General features: G+C 34.6%; 1 protein-coding gene across 1 annotated transcript in view; it reads right to left on the bottom strand.

Moving 5' to 3' along the window:
- Positions 1-1,729: 1,729 nt before the first annotated feature.
- The window catches only part of LOC100789856 (protein ILITYHIA), a 29,361-nt gene continuing 9,450 nt past the window's right edge, over positions 1,730-21,640 (bottom strand). Inside the window, exons 14-60 of the mRNA XM_006604802.4 lie at positions 20,000-20,119; positions 19,828-19,887; positions 19,552-19,677; positions 19,374-19,473; positions 19,107-19,276; positions 18,322-18,621; positions 18,129-18,245; positions 17,950-18,051; positions 17,709-17,858; positions 16,102-16,266; positions 15,854-16,030; positions 14,799-14,921; positions 14,578-14,658; positions 14,370-14,486; positions 13,709-13,881; positions 13,440-13,517; positions 13,190-13,337; positions 12,389-12,511; positions 12,244-12,300; positions 12,050-12,160; positions 11,779-11,970; positions 11,524-11,697; positions 10,644-10,754; positions 10,473-10,542; positions 10,288-10,366; positions 10,081-10,183; positions 9,836-10,006; positions 9,612-9,734; positions 9,424-9,537; positions 9,188-9,294; positions 9,055-9,106; positions 8,845-8,951; positions 8,686-8,745; positions 8,477-8,591; positions 8,211-8,321; positions 7,975-8,112; positions 7,779-7,901; positions 7,606-7,677; positions 6,966-7,078; positions 6,143-6,301; positions 5,439-5,535; positions 5,142-5,324; positions 4,682-4,876; positions 4,116-4,295; positions 3,890-4,022; positions 2,835-2,913; positions 1,730-2,031 (exon numbers count right to left, since the gene is read on the bottom strand). Of these exons, the coding sequence (XP_006604865.1) occupies positions 1,989-2,031; positions 2,835-2,913; positions 3,890-4,022; positions 4,116-4,295; positions 4,682-4,876; positions 5,142-5,324; positions 5,439-5,535; positions 6,143-6,301; positions 6,966-7,078; positions 7,606-7,677; positions 7,779-7,901; positions 7,975-8,112; positions 8,211-8,321; positions 8,477-8,591; positions 8,686-8,745; positions 8,845-8,951; positions 9,055-9,106; positions 9,188-9,294; positions 9,424-9,537; positions 9,612-9,734; positions 9,836-10,006; positions 10,081-10,183; positions 10,288-10,366; positions 10,473-10,542; positions 10,644-10,754; positions 11,524-11,697; positions 11,779-11,970; positions 12,050-12,160; positions 12,244-12,300; positions 12,389-12,511; positions 13,190-13,337; positions 13,440-13,517; positions 13,709-13,881; positions 14,370-14,486; positions 14,578-14,658; positions 14,799-14,921; positions 15,854-16,030; positions 16,102-16,266; positions 17,709-17,858; positions 17,950-18,051; positions 18,129-18,245; positions 18,322-18,621; positions 19,107-19,276; positions 19,374-19,473; positions 19,552-19,677; positions 19,828-19,887; positions 20,000-20,119 (5,802 nt within the window). The 3' untranslated portion in view covers positions 1,730-1,988. The remainder of the gene's footprint in view (positions 2,032-2,834; positions 2,914-3,889; positions 4,023-4,115; positions 4,296-4,681; positions 4,877-5,141; positions 5,325-5,438; positions 5,536-6,142; positions 6,302-6,965; positions 7,079-7,605; positions 7,678-7,778; positions 7,902-7,974; positions 8,113-8,210; positions 8,322-8,476; positions 8,592-8,685; positions 8,746-8,844; positions 8,952-9,054; positions 9,107-9,187; positions 9,295-9,423; positions 9,538-9,611; positions 9,735-9,835; positions 10,007-10,080; positions 10,184-10,287; positions 10,367-10,472; positions 10,543-10,643; positions 10,755-11,523; positions 11,698-11,778; positions 11,971-12,049; positions 12,161-12,243; positions 12,301-12,388; positions 12,512-13,189; positions 13,338-13,439; positions 13,518-13,708; positions 13,882-14,369; positions 14,487-14,577; positions 14,659-14,798; positions 14,922-15,853; positions 16,031-16,101; positions 16,267-17,708; positions 17,859-17,949; positions 18,052-18,128; positions 18,246-18,321; positions 18,622-19,106; positions 19,277-19,373; positions 19,474-19,551; positions 19,678-19,827; positions 19,888-19,999; positions 20,120-21,640) is intronic.

Raw genomic sequence — 21,640 nt, forward strand, 5'->3', positions numbered from 1 at the left:
CGAACACCATTTCATTTGACTAATACTAAATATTAGATTTGATATTTTAGTCATCTTATTGTATATAATCAAGCAAACCAGCACTACAGGTCAACATTGGGTGATGCCAATTAAGTCATTATCGTAATGAGCTCCCTTCGAAGGCAAGGAGGGATTGGATTGCAGGAATAATGCTAGAAGGTGAATAAATTCCAGGGTATAATTAAAAGGTAAAATTATAAATTTATTCTTCCTATTTATTTCATAATTTGATTTTAATCTCCCTTTAATTTAATTTAAGAATTTAGTCTCTTAATTCTTTGCAATCTCGTTATTTCAATTTTCAATCCTAAAATTGAACATTGAGGGTTAATTCCTTACATTGACTGTCAAATGTCACGATTTTATTGAAGGTTGATGTTAATTGGATGCATGAAATTGACATCCAATAAACGCGTAATATATGGTGATCAACGTCCAATAAAAATATGACATGTGGTGATCAACGTTGACAAGTAACAATAGTCAACGTCCAATTTTAGAACTATGGACTAAAATAACAAGATTGAAAAAAATTGGAGGACAAAATTTATGAATTAAATTATAGAAAAACTAAAATTGAATTTTAAGTCAAATAAAGAGATCAAATTTACAATTTTACCTAATTAAAAACAACAGCACCTAACTATCACTTATTTGACAAGATACTACGTCGTATTTTCTTTTTGCAATTAAATTGTAAAAAAAATTTACAACCATGACAAAGATAGAAAGAGAATAAACAAAAAAGTACACAATAAGTTTATAACAGGAAAAAAATATTTAATTATCATGCCTATCTTTGTAAAAAAACTACACAATCAAAAATCAATATTTATAATGTGTTTAGAACAACTGAAAATTAGATTAATTTAATAATCAATTATATGTATGATCAAATATAATTAATTCTGTTTGAAAGCAAAAGAAAAACAATTTTTATATAGTAAAAGTATAACAGCTGAAAGAAAAAAAATACAGCTAAACGATGATCATAAACTATAAATTATCAGATTCATAAAAATAACCTAATTTTTTAGAAGAAAAAACTTTTTGCTAAATTTCAGCTGGTGTCCCAATATTCAGTTTTTAAGCTCACATCTCGTGAATAACCCCTCCGTTCAGTTAGAGCTATTAACTACCCTCGCATATGATAAATCAATGTAATGAAAAAAACATCTTAAAAAAATTAGCATCATATATTTCAATATATCAAATCAGAAATTGAATTGACCAACAAATTCTCCTTATAATAAATAGATGTGATCACAAGCTAAAACTTCTTCCCTTAAACTAACACAACAAAAAGACTCAACCCTATTATTTCCATATTGATGTAAATACTCCATTAACAACTTTAAAAAATAATTAGACAATAAAAATCAAAACTACTAAAATACAATTTTAAATAACAACCATAACATATTTTAAAATTATATATGACAACATAAAATTCAATCATAACTATATCATAAAATTCAATCCATTAATTTCATGTTTTAATATGTTATGTATATGTAATGATATTATTATAAATTAATTATTAACAGAACCAGTTCAAGTATTAATAATCTCATCCCCGATCACGAATCCAACTTTGGATATCGGAAAAAACCCAACCCCAACCCCAACCCTGGTTAACTTGAATTTTTTCTGTCAAAATCGGAACGGGCTGCTATGATAGCAATTCCACCATAGAATGGACAAAATATTGAAGTAAGAAATATATTACCACCAAAATTGATTGAGTAAAAATCTCTAGTATACAAATAATTCGCCTCATCTAATTTACAATTATAGACGTAATCAAATACCCAAGCCGAAAAAAATTGGGTAAGGTGCCTCAAATTGCGTATATCTATATATTTTGACTATATAACTGTGCCACCAAAAATTTGGTTATCAACGAGAATTCTGTATTCTGACCAGATAAGAAAGGGAAGGACACCACTTGATAAAAGACAAACTACTTAGCTACTTGAGGTATCTTCGTCACTGTCGTCACTATCATCACTGCACAACAGTAAACACGAGAGATTTATCAATAACATGTTTGTGCATGGGTTGTTGGCTTAAGCTCAGACATTACTTACAAAACCAGTAAAAAACTACCGAAACGTTTATTGGTAATTTAGAGTTTCTGATATTTAACAGAACTTAGTTAAGATGAGTAATTATTTTTTTATACTGATTTTTTTTTTTTTTTTGTAAAAATCAACAAAGTTTATCTATGCTAGTAATAGAGTACTCAAGTAATTTTGCATCTTCATGTTTTGTAAATCAAGTTTGAAAATTAACCTATAATTTCAGTATCTTCTAATCAATTTTTTAAATTTTATTTTCTGGGAAAAAATACAAGCGATAAGCTTTTGACATTTCCTTCCCTATTCCTATATTTCTACATTTAATTATTTTCTCTCTACTTTCCTTGTTCCTCAACAGGGTTGCAAGGGTAATAGATAGAACATTAGGTAGCCAGGTTGCCTTGTTTCACCCAGAGTGCACGTTGTTTGATCTCCGCCCCATTTAAAAGCAGATCAATGCAAAGTGACTCAAATTTGCATTGACAGCTCTAATTAGCTTATCAATAAATGAATAGGCTAAAATGCATCAAGAATTTTTCTTCATTTTCTGACTTGTTTTAAGTTAAAAGTGGATTTTTGAATCTCATCTGGACCTAAAAGAACTTTTTTACCAGTTGCATGTCAGATTATTATCATTTTCTTTTCTTCCCTGAATATACAGGATTTGGTACTTGCATTGGGTAAGATTGAAATGATCATTCTATAGAAATTCATATTTGATTATATAAGTACCTATATTCAGGAAACTTGGATAGGCGCCTAGCATCCAAGCCAGTGATATACTTCTGTGCTGCTTGAACATTTTCTGAACCTGGAAAACACAAAAGAGAGTTAGGAGAGTATCTCCATAACAACTATCAGTGGTTAAATCTAATATCCTGTTCCAGTAGACAGAAAGGAAAACCTATTCAATAATATACAGTTGTGATATTAAAAATGTTGATATCAGCCGAAACTTAAGATTTTCATAGATGATCTATGCTTTGATAGTAAGATTAAACATATAAATTTTGGAAGAGGTTTTTTGTTGACACGGAAAGCTGTAACAGAAAGAGTGGCACTTAAGTGTTAAGTGTTATATAGATGGCTGTTTTGGAGTAACAAGTTATTTCAAGCCTGACTAGTTTAGAAACAGATTGAAGCAAGAACTGACTGGGGTTCTGAAAGAAATGTACAGAGGAAAATAAATGCAGAAATATCTAATAGCTGTACAGTAAAATTTTCCCTTAAGCTTGAGTGGCACCTTTTTGTTGCAGATAAACACTCAAGGCACTCCTCCATTTCATCCACCCACTTGAATCCTATGCTTTACATCACCCTTTATTTCTCCATTGTTTAAATGATGGACCCAAGATATTTAAAGCGTGTGATTTGTAAAAGCCATGGTCGTTAAGTTTCATCATTAAGAAGAATTAATGCACCTCATACTAAACTAACAACCCATATACGCCGTTTTACTTCTACTTAAACACAAGTCATCAGCTTACAGAACTTCTCAAAGTCATGAAAAAACACCAATCTCTTTCATTCACAAGACTATCATTCAACTTGTCAGAAGTACTATATGCTGCAACAAGTGTCAGCCAGAAAATTAAAATTCAAAAAATCTTTGATTAGCATTTGATTATTGCTTACGCCTTCAAGACTAGACTCTTGCACATCATTTATCTTATTTATTCAATGGTCAAAGACAGATATATGTTGAGAACATAATCATAATCAACCTTGCCCAACAAAAATATCAACAAAAAGATAACGAGCATATAACAGAATACAGGTGAAAGTACCCTTTGTTAGTTGAAAGGCATGTAGAGCGCATCGTTCTGCAGCAAGTCTAACCGGAGTATTTCCATCTTTCATACACTCCGCTAATGCAGGACCAACAATAGTGCCTAGTGACATAATGGCTGAAGGATTGGCCTGTAATGTTGCAGGAATGTAGACCATGTAAATTTTCAACCATATAATTCTACAGGTGATATCTTGGTCAAGGCAAGCTGTTCAAGCACATACCTTGGCAACAGCTTTTATGGCAGATAATGCCCTTCTTCTAACTTCACTGGAGTCATCATGTGTGGATGAAACTAGCAATGAAAGAACATCTTTGTAAAGCAGTGTGTCAGAAGGATCCACCTGAGATCTATAAAGAAGGAGCCTTCCCAATGCCTTGGTTGAAGTTTCGCGAAGAGGGAACTGTTTTATGGAAAAATTGAATAAAATCAGACAATAGCAATATAAATGGGAACTTGTTAGACTTCAAAAATAAGCACAATAAATTCTGAAAAAATTATAGAAATAATCTGGATCTTAGGCCAGATTTGAGATCAAACATAAAAAACATAGGTTTTTCCCAGAGAAAGAGTTTCCACCTTGAAAACACCAGAAATAAAAATCTGACACCTTAATTGCCATCTACAAGTTTCACACAACCTATATATCACTATAACTATCACATCATAACATATAACTGCCAAATTTGAAATTAGTACAAAAAAAACTTCTTATTTACTTCCAAATGCAGAATTAAACTGCCTACTTCAGAAACTTAGCCTACCAAAACTAATTGAGGATTAACATACCTTCTCATCCTTCAGGGTGTCTCTGAGGCAATCTACAATAGTTGGGAACAAGGAAGACGAACAAATTGTTGCTGGGTTGTAATGAAGTAAGGAAGAAATTGTAAGGATGGAACCATGCCTAGGTGGCCAGCTTGATGAATTAGCTAGACTTGACAGTTCTTGAATCAGCTCTGTTAGCTGAACATCTTCAAGGTACTGGAGTTATAGTTACACAACATTCAATAAAACATTATAAAAACAAAATCAAACAGTAAAGTAGAATTAAGCATCTGCGATAAATCTAGGAAATGAAAGCAAATGTAATAACATAATCTAGCAACAATATCAAAATGAATCATTAAAAATTAAAAAAAAAAATCAAACAAAATGGAAGTGACATATTATAGTGATTCAAATAAGGAAAGATTAGAGGAAACAGAAACATGTCAGTAAGTACAAATCCATTCAATAGTCTACAAACCTGTGTCAAGATACCCAATATGCTAGAAGCATATGTTCGAACTCTATCATCATCATCATGAATTAAATCCTTGAGAATACTGTAAAAACGAGTTCTAACAGCAGAGCTCAAATTCTTCCCAGCATGCTTCAAGACACCTTTCAAAGCAGTCAGAATAGCGTCACGAACACCACCATCTGATCCCTAAATATTCAAATTCCAACAGTTTTGTATTGGACAGGTAACATTCAGCAATACTAAGATGTTAGATTCACAGTATTGCATCAGCTTAAGCCAAAATAGAAGTAATGAAATCACCTGCAAACTTGACAGCAAATCACTAACTAAAGGGTCAACCCTGGTACTGAGTCCGCTGAGCTTCCCAAGCGCCAGGGCAGCACTAGAACGAACAGTTCTGCAGTCACATCTAATCTAATAAGCAAAAACTTCGTACCCCATCTAATCTAATAAGCAAGAATAATAAAATATAGAAGAGATTATGTTAAGAGATTGCTGGCCAACATTCCCCTGCCACAACAGTCAGAAAAAGTGTCGGTTTCTGTTTTTTTCCTTTTAGTTTTTATTGTGACGTCTTCTTCCCATGAGGATTTCTTATCTCTACATTTGTATCTTAATCTTCTTAATAAATTATTTGATAATAAATGAGAATACAAATCTTTATATATTAAAAATGTTAGTAATTCCCTTAAATCAGTCTCTCCCCTTTAATTACGGCATAACTGAATGTTGAAGTTTTTACTATATTCCATCCATTTGAAATTTCCCCACTAATATTGGTGTTGTTAGCAAGTCATGTGATAAATCCTGCAAATATTTAATTGCATGATTTACTAAAAAGACGGCAATTTTTGTCATTGTGGGAAGTTGAAAGGTGATTTGCATATTTAAAAACCAGGAAATCAAATCTACATGAGTCAAAGTTCAACGGGGTATGTTGCATGCTTTCCTAAATAATACATGCAGATGAAAATAAGAAACAGGGAGCGTTTATTATCTCAAACCTTGTACTATCCTGTAGACACTTGACAAATGTTGTTTGCAGCTGAGGAAGAAAAGGCTTCAGGGAGATTCCACCCTTTTTTATCATTGTAGTTAGAGTAGACAAGATGGCACTCTTCACTTGCCATGGGAATCGATCACCTATTATACGGATAAGAGGCCTATGACAAACAAGATTGGCAAAGTCAGAATGTATAAAATTTATGTCCCAAAATAATAAATGATAAAATACAGCATCTCATTTGAGTATAAAGCATGGACAATCAAACGTCTACCTCACCTAGAGCCTTGAGAAAAATAAACCTATTGGTCAAACTGGCTCTAATACCCGTCATGGATTTAAGGGCTTAGGGTCTAACTCAACACCACAAAACTAGATTCTAAGGTGAGGACTGCCCAAGTTTTATAAGCTCTATTTAAGCCACATGTCTAGTTGATGTGGGACTAAACCACCGCCCTTGAGGCTGCAATTAAGGCATCCCTAAAGAGGCCGCATTGCCACAACTAAGGTGGGCTAGGGGTGACCGCAAGTAAGGCAACTTTAAAAAATGCAGATTGCAAGACTGGGCTAATTTATTGAAAGTTTCTTAAACATAGAAAATGTCAAAGACAAATCTTTAGTGTCAGCAAAAGCATACAACTACCAATGAATTGGTTCAGTTAATGTACTGAAATAAGAGACCAAAACATTGACGGAAATATTAAATTTTAAAATGATATCATAACACATCAGAGCTTGCTATGCTAAAATATGAAATTCCTTGAGTGCTAAAATGTGAAAAAATAGAAAAATAATCTACATCAACAACTTTTTTTATTATATACCCTGTTATCGGGATGACAAACTCCTTGAGTGATTGTTCACTGGTCACTTCTATCAGTTCGCCAAGTCCCAGAGCCGCCTGCTCCCTCAATTCAGCAGACCCACTAATGAGACCCTGTGTGCAAAAAGTATAACTTGGAGAATGAATTTTATGTGTAAATCTTCCAACTTTATCTATAACACACAATGTAAGACTAAGAAGCAAGCAATGCAATATAGATAAAAAATTTAAACTCTGTAGGAAAGAAAACATTCAGCATATTTGTAGTATTATTTAAAAATTGTACATAAATGATATCAAAGCCAGATGAAAAATAATGCATGAAATTTGATGAAAACCCCATGTAAAAGTTGCCCACAAAATGGTAAGATGAATTGTGCTTTTCACTCAGCAGGAGTGACTGGGGAGACAAGACTGAACAATGAGACAATGGAACTGCAAGGATGAGCAAAAACTGACAACAGCAATAACATACAACTTTTCACTGCTTTTAAAGGAGACTAGAATATCATTACTATAAGAATACAATCAACTGCAATGTTCCACAAAGAATGCTAAAATGGTAAGCATGCAACTGGATTGCAAAACATGGAATGATCATACAAAATGCAGAAATTTCAATTGAATGAAAAGAAGAGTACTTGGAGAAAAATTGGCAATATAGGCTGAAGTGCTTTTGGAAGACAAAATCCAGGTATGAGAACTGGTCCTCCCTGCAGAACAATAACACTCAATATGTGCAAATTAGCAATTAGGAACCTAAAAAGTATCTGAAAGTCCCAGATAGGAATAAGTTTAATAGTAACAGCCTCACCTTCTTCTTCCTTCGTTCCTTATCTCGGGATGTTGACACGGCATCACGGACAAGTTTTATATAAGAAGGCAGCACCTCCTTAGGTACTGAAATAATGACCCTTGACAAAGCTTCCCATGCAACCTAATGAAAAGAAAATTATAACAATATACTATATAGAGGATCTATGTATAATATCAACAACTCCAGCACTTACAGTAACCGTAGATGAATCAGAATCACTTAGCAAAATGATTAGAGTAGATATCATGTTTGGAGCTTCATCAACCAGATATAACTTGCTATTTTTGAAGAAATATCCTATCAGATATGAACTAGATCTTCTGACAGCAGCCTGTAGACACATCATCAAAAGGAGAATAAACTGTAGGAAGGGCATCTAGGAGATAGATGAAGGGCATTAAATTCTACCAGTTATTAAAAGAAAATTACCTGACTATCATTAACACCTTTGACAAGCTCTGATATGAGTGGCTCAATACCTTCCTCATCAATAACCAAGACCACTGTTTCAGCGGCTTCCTTAGCCAAAGTTTGAACCTCCTAGAATATCAACAACCAACAAAAAAAAGGATAAAATTATTCCAAATCAATCCACATTCTAAAAGGTCAAGACTCATAAATAGTCACATGAAGATGCAAACATAATGTCTGAATTCTGAAAAAGTATCTCTCCAAATTATGTGAGCATAGTCTACCTTATCATCATCACCCATTGCTGATAGCAAAGGAGGAAGCACAGTACAAAGATGAAAGTCAAGGCCAGGCCCAGCAACCACTGCTAAAGCACCTAAAGCGTGTGCATTGAAGGCACTGGACAAGTACCAAGAAAGTTCTTAGTTAAGAATCTTAAGATACAAGTGCTATATCATCTAGAACAAATGGGTCAAAATCGAAAGACACATACGACAATGGAGGATGAACCAGTTTGGGTAAAATGTGAGGCAATACTGCACTTGTTCTGACACTAAAAAAAAGGAAAAATGCAAAGGTTTAGTTTAAAACAAGAAATTGGCACAAATAATATAACATCACATTAAGAAATTGATGGCACTGCACATTTTACCTCAAAATTTGCTTAAGGCCATCAAGTGCAGTATCAGAAGTTTCATCATCCTCCAATGCATGTAGAAGAGTTGGAACAATCTCATCAATAGCTAGCATTCCGGCACTCTACATTCCAAATTTGGGGGATAAGGTATACTAAAATAATTGAATTTAAATCACTAATCACCACTAACAAAAACTATTAAAAAAATACAGTAAAAGCCACAACCTTATACAAAGTGCTGAATGCTAAGCCAGCTGATTCACGAACCTCAGAAACACTGTAAACATATCCCTCTCAATATCAGATAATGCAGTCTAAAAATTCTGCAAACAGTGAAATAAGAATAAAATGCACAAACCTATCACAGAGGGCAGTCCGAATAGTTGGGATGAGTTCATTCATGAAAGTCAACAACTGGCTCTTAGCAGCACTTGCCATCACTTCACTCAGACCAACACATACACCCTTACAACCAATAGAATTAATAATTGTATCAAATAACAAGTTACGAGCTATTGAATCTATGATACAACCAATGTAAAAAAATTCATGCGGAAGAAATAAAAATATTCCAACACCATAAGCTAGTCTAACCTGTCTTCTGCTGCTGTTGGGGTCATTCAGCCCCTGGGATAAGATTGGAATTATTAAGGGAAGTACACGTTCACCAAGCTTCCTGACAAGCTCACCCAGTGATCGTCCAGCAACCTACATTAGCAATAGGGATATGTAATTTCTGTAAGCTATGATAAAAAATGGGTTGACAAAGATATAGCACAGACCTGCCGCCTTTCTGATGATGATGATGCAAGGGATGTAATTAAAGTATCCATCAGAACTGGCATAATTTCCCTAAGAGTCTTTGGAGTATTTGCCACAATAGTTTTCCACACATGTAATGCAGCCTCAAAAAAGAAAAATGCATTCAGTCATTACATTTCTTAAGCATATTCCAATAACAATAACGAACTATATTGACTAAAAAAGTAAATATAATAGTCATTACCTGACGTACTGACAAACTAACATCAGCTCGGACCATATACAATGCAGCAAGTACTTCATTACGTTTATCACGCCCCAGAATCTCAATGATGGCACGTCCATGTGCCTCAGTACTAGAACCTTCATCATCACTACCCCCCTCAAGCAAAGCTTTACCAGAAGTTCCAGCAACCTAAAACAAATAAATTGGCTCATAAGTCAAATCAAGTTCTGTGAAGGCGCTGCTCTAGAATGAGCAACACGTACTTTGAATAATAGATCTCCCAGCAGCTCGACTGAGCTCTGTCGAATACGCCAACTATCATTAAAAATGCCATCCTCAACAGCTGGAAGGAGAAGGGGTAGAGAACTGTAGGAAAAAAATGATTAATTGTTATTAGAAATCAATGAGCTGAGAACATGAGAGAAAATAGAGAAAAATTTCAAAGAAAATAATGATATAATAGAGCATACGTTGTTGCATAATGCTCGACCAGGACATGGCCAGCTCCTAGAGCAGCATCTCGTACAGATTCATTCTCATCAGCAAGACCTATAAAACATTAATAAAAAGTAAACATAGTATATTTTCAAAGATAACAAGCCAAGAAATAGCAATAATAGCACATAAATTAACCCTCAAAAAATTAATATCATACCATCTAGAATAGCAGGCAGCACCTGGGGAAGATAGTTTTGAAACTGGACTCCTAATGACCGTGGCAAATACTACAAGAATATTTTGGAAAAATGATTAAAGAAAGTCTATAAAAATAATCTTATAAAATTCCAATGTGATTTGTGAATGTTATTGCACTTTCACTATTTACCTTGAACAGGGTCAAGTATCCATCTCGTACAGATGCTTTTTGATGGGAGCAATTACGAATAATATCAGGAAGTACATGCTCAAAGAACTCAATCCCAAGAGCAGCTAAGACCTGTAAATGAATACCAAGTCAAAAGAAAAAATATGGTAAAATGGTCTCCTTAAAGAATGGTGATATCTTTCAATGAGAATCAGAGAGTTTGATGAATTCATAAAAAATGAAAAGCTATTATTTGTTAATTGGTAAAAATGATTTTCACACTGAGTGATGTTTTGAGCTGCAGTGTAAAGATCAGATATAACTAACTCGCCAGCTGTCAAACAACAAACTAGCAGCTAACTAACCTATAAGCACGAGAGCTGACTTGAAACTAACAGACTTGAAAAAGCACAACAATTACAGAGAAAATAACACATTAAAGTAGTTCTATTCTAACACCAGAATACCACCAATATGTTTCAAATAGTCATCCACGATTCTTGTCAGTTTCCAGTTCTACTATAAATACCCAGCTTACTTAACAAACCCACTATCTTAGTATTATAATTTTTCTGATCAAAAGTATATATAGTTTCCATGTATAGGGTTCAATAAAAGACCACAAACATTCGCATAATTGAAAGTTCCTCTAATTTACAAGCTAACTAGTAACTTTTTCAGCCATAAAAAATTATTTGCAACTTGCCAAACAAATGATTCTCTATCCTTCTTAACATTATTTATTCGAGGTTTACACTCAACTTTGTTACAAGGTTTCTCTGCCAACCCAACAAAGAAATCATGTTTTTTGCCTTGGTCATACCAAATCAGAAGCCAAGTGTAACTATAAGAAATTCCAAAGGCCTTAAAAAGTAAAACCTATTAAAAGAAAAAATCTGACCTCACTCAGCCCTTGAGCTGCTCCAGAGCGTTCAACATTACTATTATCAGACTTCAATGTGTCAAACAGCCATGGGACAAGATCAGGGAAATTTTCTTCGCCCATTCCTCCTATAAGGGATCCAATGGCTCTAGCAGCAACTGACCGAACTTCAGGGATAGGATCCACAAGAACCTGCTCTTATAATACATGCATGAAATGAGAAGAAACCAAGGCCAATGAAACAAAAGTAAAAGCAGCATTATATGGAATTACCTTTTTTACTTCAGGAAGCAACAATCCTATATATGGAATCATATCCTTTGGTTCTGTAACCAAGGAACACATGTTTCCAACTATTTGTGCAGCCCTCTTTTTAGTGTCAGCACTCCTTTCCCTCAAACCTCTATGTACTATCGGTACCAATAATGCAAGTGAAGGGGCATCAATTGAATTAACAAAGGTTGTCTGCAACCAACCAAAAACATATTAGGTAACTAAGTATAAAACTAAACAAAATCAACAAGGTAATTTCCGTTAACCTTACTTGAAGAAGAATATCAAGGGAATATTTTGTATGCTCATTAGGATCACTAAGTCCCTTAAGTAGAGTAGGGACAAGAGCAGATATTTCTGGATTCTTTATCACACTCCCAACCTGGAAAAAAACATGAAAATTAAAAATATTAATCACAGAAACAGGAATCAAATGGATAGAATAGTTCATAAGTCAAGACAAACCTGTTGAAGGGCCATCTGCCCAGCTGACTGGACTTTAGGATGTGTATCAGTCAAAACCTTCAAATAGTGAGATGGGTTAAGGTAATGCAATTTATAGCTTAAAAGGAATTTAGAAGTAAAAAGTAATGTTTGCTTCATATTATACCTCAGTCAATTTGGGAACAATCTTAGGGAGACACTGAGACAACTGTTGAGGAGCACAGTATGCCATAGCACCAAGTAGTTGTACACTACTTTGTTTTGTCCTCCAAGCTTTATCTTCAAGACCCTGAACAAATAGATTAGCTATGCAATAGTTCATCGAAATAGAAGCATAGTAATTGTCATATCTATAGTTCATTGAAATAGAGGCATAGTAATTGTCAGATTGACAACTCAAGCCGCATTTAGCACAGTTGGATTATTGAGATTTGAGAAACATATCACTACCATACTCTCCTTCAGATTACAAGTTGCAACAGACATTAAAGTTTATTTAGAAACCAAAAACTAAAGAAAAATCTCTATATTCAAAACCCTGAGAGCAAGGAATTTGACAAGAGATTTTACAAGAGGTCGTTGAAGTAGCACAAGAATTCCCATTAAGTATATCAATAGTGCAGTCTCCTAATGTCTACAAATATAGGATTTGCTGTGATCAGGCATCTTATTAATATATAGTTTAAAATCAAAAGGGAGGGAAGGGTGGATTTAAACATTTCATGCCGATAATATCAATCAATTACTTCAAGTCAAGATTTTGAATCTATAAAAGATGATGACAGGAGTAAAGCACCCAAGCATCACAATGACAATTTACACTTTTACAAAACAATAACAAATTTGCATTTTGGCAACTCAAACCACGTATACTATTGCAGATTTAAAAGTGCATATCAAACACATTTTGTTTATCTGGAGCAGACAAAATGTTTCCTCAATCATAATGGTAATCCATGTTTATAACCTTCAAGAGAGACGGAAGGACAAGCTTCACTCCTTGAGCACTGAGTTGAGACATCATTGCACGGGCAGCACATTCAGCTGCTTCCCTGACTGCATTAACTTGATCAGAGAACGAAACCAAAAGTAATGGTAACATCTGAATCACGTACCTGAACACAATAATTGTGAAAATAATTAAAAAACACACAATATAAAAATAAAAACTACATTTAAAATCAATAATTTTAGGGACGAAATACTTGGCAACTTACGGTTCAAATATTCTTCCAAGTGTTTCACAAAGGCACTCAAATCCAAGTAAAGCTCCTTCACGAGATTTTGCAGAATTCCTACAGTTCAAAAATAAATTAACAAAAAAAAATAATGTAGGTAAATTCCCTTCTCTCATATTTTGATGGTCAGAAATCCAATTTAAAAAATGACAGACTGATTTTTTTTTCAATTCCATACACATCATAAAATTTAGAAAATAAGCAGTGTTTAAAAAGAAAAAAAATATGTTAACAATAAACTCTCCAACCTTTCAGCAAGACTCTCTTGAAGTGTAATCACAATCCTATACTTTTTCAAGCAGGAGATACCAAATCCCTTAACCAATCCTGCAAGTCCAAAAGCAGCCCCACGCCGTTCTCCATATTTTTCACTTTTCATCATTTGATCCATCAGCCGACTAACAAGAGCTGCTGCATCATCCTAATGGTTGTAGTATCCAATAACAAATGAATTCAGTTGAGTAAATCTAGAAAACATCAAAATGTAAGACAATATTAACCTCAAGCATTAACTATGCATTTATGTTCCGGTAAGGTGCTGACAAGCTAGCATAACAGCACAAACTTTGTACTTTAAACCAGATGAATTACTCCCAAACAAGCATGTGAATTGTATTGCAACAATTTGCCACCAGGTTTCAGTGTTCCTTTCAGTAAAATAATGTGCAACCATATAAATGCATCCTAAACCAAGCATCAAGAACTATTTATATTGGACCTATTGCTTGTGTCGATATTTCATACTATCCACCTAATCAACAAAAGAGGGGCAAGAATAAATATGCAAACAAGGGTTATTTTTTGTCCATTTTTTTTTAATTAATGCTGATTAAGTGGCACTCCTTTCATAGAGATCAGAAGTAAAAGCATCAGATATTAATTATTAAATGTAAGAATGCTCTTGCATACTTGTTTTGATTGCATTAATGGAGATAAGCACGCAGAGACTGCCCTTTGAACTGCTTCAGAAGGAGTATTTAAAACATCCAACAATTTGTCCACAACAGCATGAACCTTAGGATCATCCTGCTCCAAAAGGAATATAAATAATAGCAAAAGTTTTAAAATTCAACTAGCTACCAAAATTAGGAAACGAGGAACAAACTTTAATACTAACCTTTGCCAAGTGTTTTGCCAGAGCTCCAGTGAAGATAACCACACCCTCACGAACCAAGTCATATTTTTCTTCATCTGGAGCCTAAGACATTGAGGGAAAATCTATTAATAAAGCATCACATACAACTCTTAAAAAAGTTTGAAGGGCCAAACTACAAAGAAAGAAAAGAACAATAGGACGAGTATCCAGCAGATCAATCTCCCAAATGATAAGGAACTCACAGTTTTGTTTAAGTAGTTCTCAAAGATAGGGAATAACAATGAGACATTATCTTTTCCATTTTTATCAATGATCAATATACCAGCATTAATCATTCTGCCTCTAACATCAGCATTCGGATCAGCCTGCAAATGAAATCAATCCCCAAAGTCAAACGTTTGGTAGAAAAGTTACCCTATAGATGAAGGTAACAGTTCACAGACAGCATCGATACAAAGCACACTACAACCAAAAGAGTTGATCAGATTACCTAAACATTCTCGTTTACTTTCAACTTTAAGCGGATTCTTTTATTTCGTAACATTAACATCTATTATTGAGAGTATCAAGCATTAAAAAGTTTTTAATTTATCTCATTTCATTTGAAGACAAGGGACATTTTATTGCACCTTCCTGAACCTGTGTTGAATATGGGCTAAGGATTATCATATTTAGGTGTTTATAGTGGTTTGTTTCAACATCCAAGTTTCCCTTTTGTTTAGTAGTCTGTCAACCTTTATAACAGTAGAATTCAATCCCTAATTACTCAAGGATATGTATTTTTTTGTGGTGGAGAGAGCACATTGCTCACTCCTAGAATGGGTTGCATGATTTACAATACAATTTGGTATGAACCATGAGGTATGGGTTACTTATGTGGCACAACATTTTGCTAGGAACATGGATGAATCCCTAATACCCTGATATGCAATCAATGAACCTTAAATAACACTGTTGTCCATCATATATTCACCCCAAGAAAATTCTTATTCTACGTTGATGAATGAACCTTGTAAGGCAAAAATTGAAAATTCACCGCAAAATTATTGCTATATTCGTCTGAAATAAGCTCAATTGTGCACAATTCGCACTGAACAGAAAAAAAATGGATGGAGACAACAATAAGTAATATCAAATATTAACTGGATAACAAATTATGATTATCTCAACAGTGAAAAATATTTTCATTTTTGAGTCATATATTAGTTCTTACAAAAGATGTTGATTCCAAATGATAATAGGTTTCAGTTCCAGGATTATAATGAAAATCAAAAAATAAATGTCAGTAAAAATTTACCAGTGCTCTTGATATTAGAAATGTCATGACAACAGGTAAGTCTTTCGTCCCCAAAATATCAGCAGCAGAATGTAATGCTAAAGCTATTCCTTGCCTACCCAGCCAACCAGCATCAACATTGACATCTCCAACACCCATGTCCCGAATATACAACGAAAATAAAGTGGAAAGGGACTCCTGAAAATTATCAGTAAATCATGAGACCAAAAACACATAGCAACAAAGTGAAAATTATAAATCAGACATACTTGTATAGAATCTGGATGTTCATCCAAGGCAGCAGCTAATGCTTCCGCAGCTGCCACACGAACATTGTAGTTAATGTGAGCAAGTGCTTTGTAAAGTCCAGAAAAATCGGTTCCGAAATCAAACCCATAATGATCCCATATGTCTTCGGCCACTTGAGCAACTGACTGAAATGTTGAAAATAGTAAATTTGCTATCTTAATATAGTTCGAGTTAAAGAAAATTAAATGAACATAATAAAAAAAATAGAAAACAGTACAAAATAACCAAGCTCGATCAGCAAAAGCTACTGAAGCAATACAAAGTAAATGAAAACCTAATTGTACCATAATGAAAAGAATACATAACCAAGAATATAACTTAAGCATAATGTGGAACAGTATTTCATGACTTTATAAATCAGGTGCATGTATAATTACCAAAACATTCTGATTTGATGGAGAATAAAAAAGCCTTCTTCGTGTGCCAATTAAATGAAGTCCAAGACCAGGTCAGTCAAAAATAATTAATTCAGCCATTTACAGGTCCAGTCAGTTGAGTTCTTAACAATTGGATCTATAAATAATTAAACATAGATTTTCTAGGTAATTTGGGAATGTAAACTTAGCTATATCTTTAATCTCTAATACTCCCTCTGCCCATTTTAATAAAACCCTTTCAACTAATTCACACCCCTCAAGAAAAGTAGTTAATTTAGTTAATCACATTAAATTTGTCAATTATTTGTATGGTTCTTCTAAAATTACCCTTATTACTTTTTAAATTAATCATCTCTCTCTTTCTACTTAATTACTTCTCATCTAATAATGTTTGGAGAGAGAATAATTAATGTAGATGAGTGAGAATAGTAATCTGAGGCTATATATTCTCCAATCCTAATACGGGAGAAAAAGGGTACTTTAGGAAAAAAAATATTTAATGTATTTGGAAATTAGAAAAGGGTCTTATAAAAAGGGACAAACAATTTTCTGAAAGGGTCTTATAAATAGGGACAGAGGGAGCAGTCTACATCAGCAATCCCCAATTTCAACCTCAGAAACAATCGTCAGATGAATTGAACAGTTGATTCCTTATGTCAGCACTCAGCATTCTCTTGGTTCTTCCCTCGCTATCATTGTTTTGCTTGCAAGAGTGTTCAATTTACACATGCCCAGGATATAAGCTCTCTGGATTTGACCATTTTCAATGAATTTTTATTGTCTTTCTAAAAGAAATGGGCTAAGAATATATAGGAGACCCACAGAAAAGGCAAAAGCAAAATTAAATATCAATGTATTACAAGAAAACAACAATCTAAAGTGAAATTGGATTGAAATTAGTTGAGACTATGATATATTTGATAATAATACTTGGGCATCTCACACACACACACACAGCTGAAATGTATTTATATATTAAGAGTTAAAATACAAGCTGTCTCTCAATGACAGATAACTACAGCAGAGAGAAAAGACATCAAAATATAAAAAACTATATATATAAATTTAACAAAAATAAAAGGCAAAGACATCATATCATAATTTTTAAAAATACTAGTTTACTCTTTGTGGACAAGGGAAACTAAAGGAGAAACCTTGAGCTATAAGTTTCCAGTGAAAAATGTTCAAACCTTCTCAGGGTCATGTAATGCTATCCATATACTTGTTGCAACCTCAACGTTTTCAGGTAGAGAACGATTAGCAACAGCAGGGATACATTTGACCGCATTCAAGCAAGCCATTCTTACATGAACATCTTTTGCATAAACTCCATTAAGTGCCTATAAAATTAGAAATTGAGAGATAACATTAGCATTCTTACAAAGAGTCAAAACACAACTGGACAATGCAAATAGAGTCAAGCATACACACAGAAGCAACTTCAGCAGGTTGCAAACCAAGACTCAGCTCATTTAGTGCAGGTCCTATCAATGCTTGATAAGCTGGAACAACACCAAGTACATGGTAAAGTACCTACAGAAAAGAAAATTAATCAGGCAATTGGTAAAATAAGAGAATACTAAATAAAGCATAAAATGTTGGAGAAGTACCGATAACATTCGAATCCTGGGAAGAGGTAGATGAGGATCAAGGTGTAAATAAAATATCCGAAGCACATCATCATGAAATTTTGTTTTCTTAGAGCACAGAAGAATTCGCTCAATTATCTGTAGAGAATCATAGTTAGGAACATAGAAGCCTTGGTACAGTGATTAAATTGCATTTGAAAGTATAATTGCTTACTGGGAATATAAAAGAAAAAGAATCTACAGGAAGTGCTCCTGATTTACAAGAAATAGATAGGCCATCTAAAATTCGCTCAAAAAGGCCGTGTGGCCTTTCATTGGCTTCCTCTTCAGCAACTGATGGAACTAGATCCAACAGAAGATGAACTTCATCAGTCACAATTAAACGCAAAGCAGTGGAAATGTCAAGGGCCCAATCACATAGAGGGGGAGCAGTGCATCTTGCTAACTTCACCATGGTTTCAAAAGCCTCATCACTTACAATAGGCGATCGCATCAACGGTTCGACAAACTTGACCTGACACAAGGTTTGGACCCAGAATCACAGCCATATATAATCATAACACACACACACATATTATATATATATATATATATATATATATATATATATATAAAATGAAAAGCACGGAATTAGAAATGGAGTGGGCCAAAATCAGCACCAAAAACTAGCTCAAAGGGCAAGTATTGCAGAAGTTTTAAATGGACTACTTGCCTATGACTAGATATTTGATATGTGATAGTTACAGGACTGAATATTTACCCATAACCCCACAACATAAAGACGAGATAGGCTTTGGTAACATATTAAAAATGGACTAGACCTAACTCGACCACAAAAGCTAAGACAATGAGGAAAGATTGCTCAAATAATGTAAGGAATACTTTAGCTGTAATAATAACAGATGAGCATCTTAATTGTTTTAAATTCAGACTGATTGTAGTTAATTCAAATAGCATCAAATATATGGTAACAAAGATTAGCAGGCAGCATGCCAATACCATTGAAGGCAGCCTACTATGAGCAAAAACTGAATTAGCAGTGGCCATATCTCCAAGAGTTCTTAGCATCAGAGACAGATTTTTCTGTATTTCACGGACTCTATCACGTACAGAAGCCTCCTCCTTAAGTAGCAATTCTCTTGCCTCCTCCTTTGCCGTCTTCCCTTTGTCTAAATGAATCACAATAACATCATAAGTAAAAAGCAGCTTAGGTGAACTTTAAATTCAAAACCTAAAAACTAAGACGAATAGAAGTGCAACACTTACCAGCCTTCTTTGCTGCCTTCCCAGTATCCTTTTTCCCTGCACCAGCAGCTTCTCTACTAGGTTGATCTCTCTTCACTGAATGGTTAGAACGGGTATTATCCTGATCAAAGAAACAGCATAGTATAACTAACTAAAACCCGGAAATGGAGCAAAGAAAATGGAAGAAATTATAATGTACCTCGCCATCTTCATCATCATACATCCGGAAGCGACCCTTTGCTTGTTTTGTGTTCTTTGCAGTAACAGATTCAGCAACATAAACCCCTTGCTCGGTGAAAAGCATTCCTTCAGGTGTATGGAAGATCTGAAAACATGTGACAAAAAAATATAATATCATATTTGCCCGTAGAGTAAATAAGATTTAAAGTAGTAATCACAACAAATGAAAGACATTGCACTGATGATATTATTAATATCAATCAATAGACAGTATAAAGCGCATCATGTGAATTACCTGAATGTCATTCTCCGAAAGTGTATCATGAGCAAACTGCTCAGGAAGATTTAGCAAATTCTGACATTACGAACATGTGGTGAGGTTATCCATCAGAAAATCACAAGCTTGAGAGATTACAGAATCCAGCTGAATTATGATCTGAGGAAACATATATAAATAACATGTCTACCTTTTCAAACTCTAAATATGTATCTCCAGGGATTATAGACATCAAGTTGCACAGTGACAATATCGCTGCCTGCTGTTCTAGTGGATTAGCACTCTTCAAGCCCATTGGTCCTAGTAAGACCTGCAACACAATATATGATTTGGCAGTTAGTAGAACATAGTTAACCTTTAAAAGGAGATCCAGTTTACACATGATTGAGGTCAAACAATTAGCACAAAACTCAACACAAATATGTACTAACACAAATAAACAGATAACAAAGAAAGCAATGAAGTTTCCCTAAACCATTCAGTAAATTTAGCAAAAGCAAATGATTACAATATAAAGTATATAGCCAATTCCGCTAGGCAATCAGTGTCTCTATTCTCTTCCCAAACAATAGGTGGCAAATTTTAGATCATCGTAGTCAATCCCACATAGTGGTTCCAAAAATGCTACAGAGGGATAGCAAGTAATGGGATAACCACTATTTTAAAGTTTAGATACACATTACATAAATTATACTAACTAAACACACGAATAAATTTTAAAAAAATAACTAAAATTAAAGACATGTTTATAATGGATGGATAAAGCTATTATTGTTGATCAATGGGTAGACAACACCAGTTAGAATAAATAAAAAATTGCTTAATTAAGTTTTTAATACCTGAAATATAGCCCGCTTTCAAAAAACTACCTAACATTCATTTTTCCCCCAGATACCTGAAAAAAATTTGGGTTTCATTTTACTATCTGTTGTTAGTCCGCATCCATTAAGTGATGACATGGCAGACGGAATGCCACATCATCATGCCTAATCACTAAACATGTAGGCATAAGTGTCCATGCCATTAATTTTTGTTTTTTTATTTTAAAAAAATGAAAGTCATCTCCACCTTTGCAGGCTTCCCCCAACCAAAATCAGTTCCATAATCTCCAAATCGATTAGACCCTGCAATTCCAAAGGCTTCAACTTTCTCTTTTGCCAATTAGCTTGTTCGGGGCCGCAAACTTATCATGGTTGGCACAGCTAATCTCCACCATCCTGCACCCTTCCCTCGCGAAAATGCCGAGGAATTTCTCACAATGCACGATTGGGTGCTCGTTGGCGCCGATTCGGACCATCTCGTAGACGAAGGGGAGGTCGACCCACGCATGGGGGGCACTCTGTGGGCCAAACATGGGGTGGGTGCAGAGAACGTCAAAATCGGAGGGGAGCGCATGGAGAAGGAGGTTTTTGGGGAACTCTTTGATGGAAAACACCTCGACAAAGAGTGTGCTGCATTTTAAGTGCTGGAGGGGGAGAGTGAGGAGCACGCGCTGAGTGGAGATGATGGAGGAGCATAAGAGAATCACTTCAGGGTGTTCTTTGCAAAGGTCGTGGGGGTTTGGGAAGAAGGTGACGCCGAGTTGTTGGGCCACGAGGAAGTGGTCGGAGCGGGAATGGGCCAGGACAGTGTGGCCCTGGCGGATGAGAGTTTGGGCCTAATGACGTGGAGAGGCATGTGCTTACGTGGTTAGTGACTAGGCATGATGACGTAGCATTCTGTCTGCCACATCATCACTTAACAAATGCAGCCTGACGGCAAGTACTAAAATGAAATGCAAAAATTTTCCAGGTACCTGGGGGAAAAAATGAATGTTAGGTAGTTTTTTTAA

Source organism: Glycine max, chromosome 19 (assembly GCF_000004515.6).
Source record: "Glycine max cultivar Williams 82 chromosome 19, Glycine_max_v4.0, whole genome shotgun sequence".
Lineage (NCBI taxonomy): Eukaryota > Viridiplantae > Streptophyta > Magnoliopsida > Fabales > Fabaceae > Glycine > Glycine max.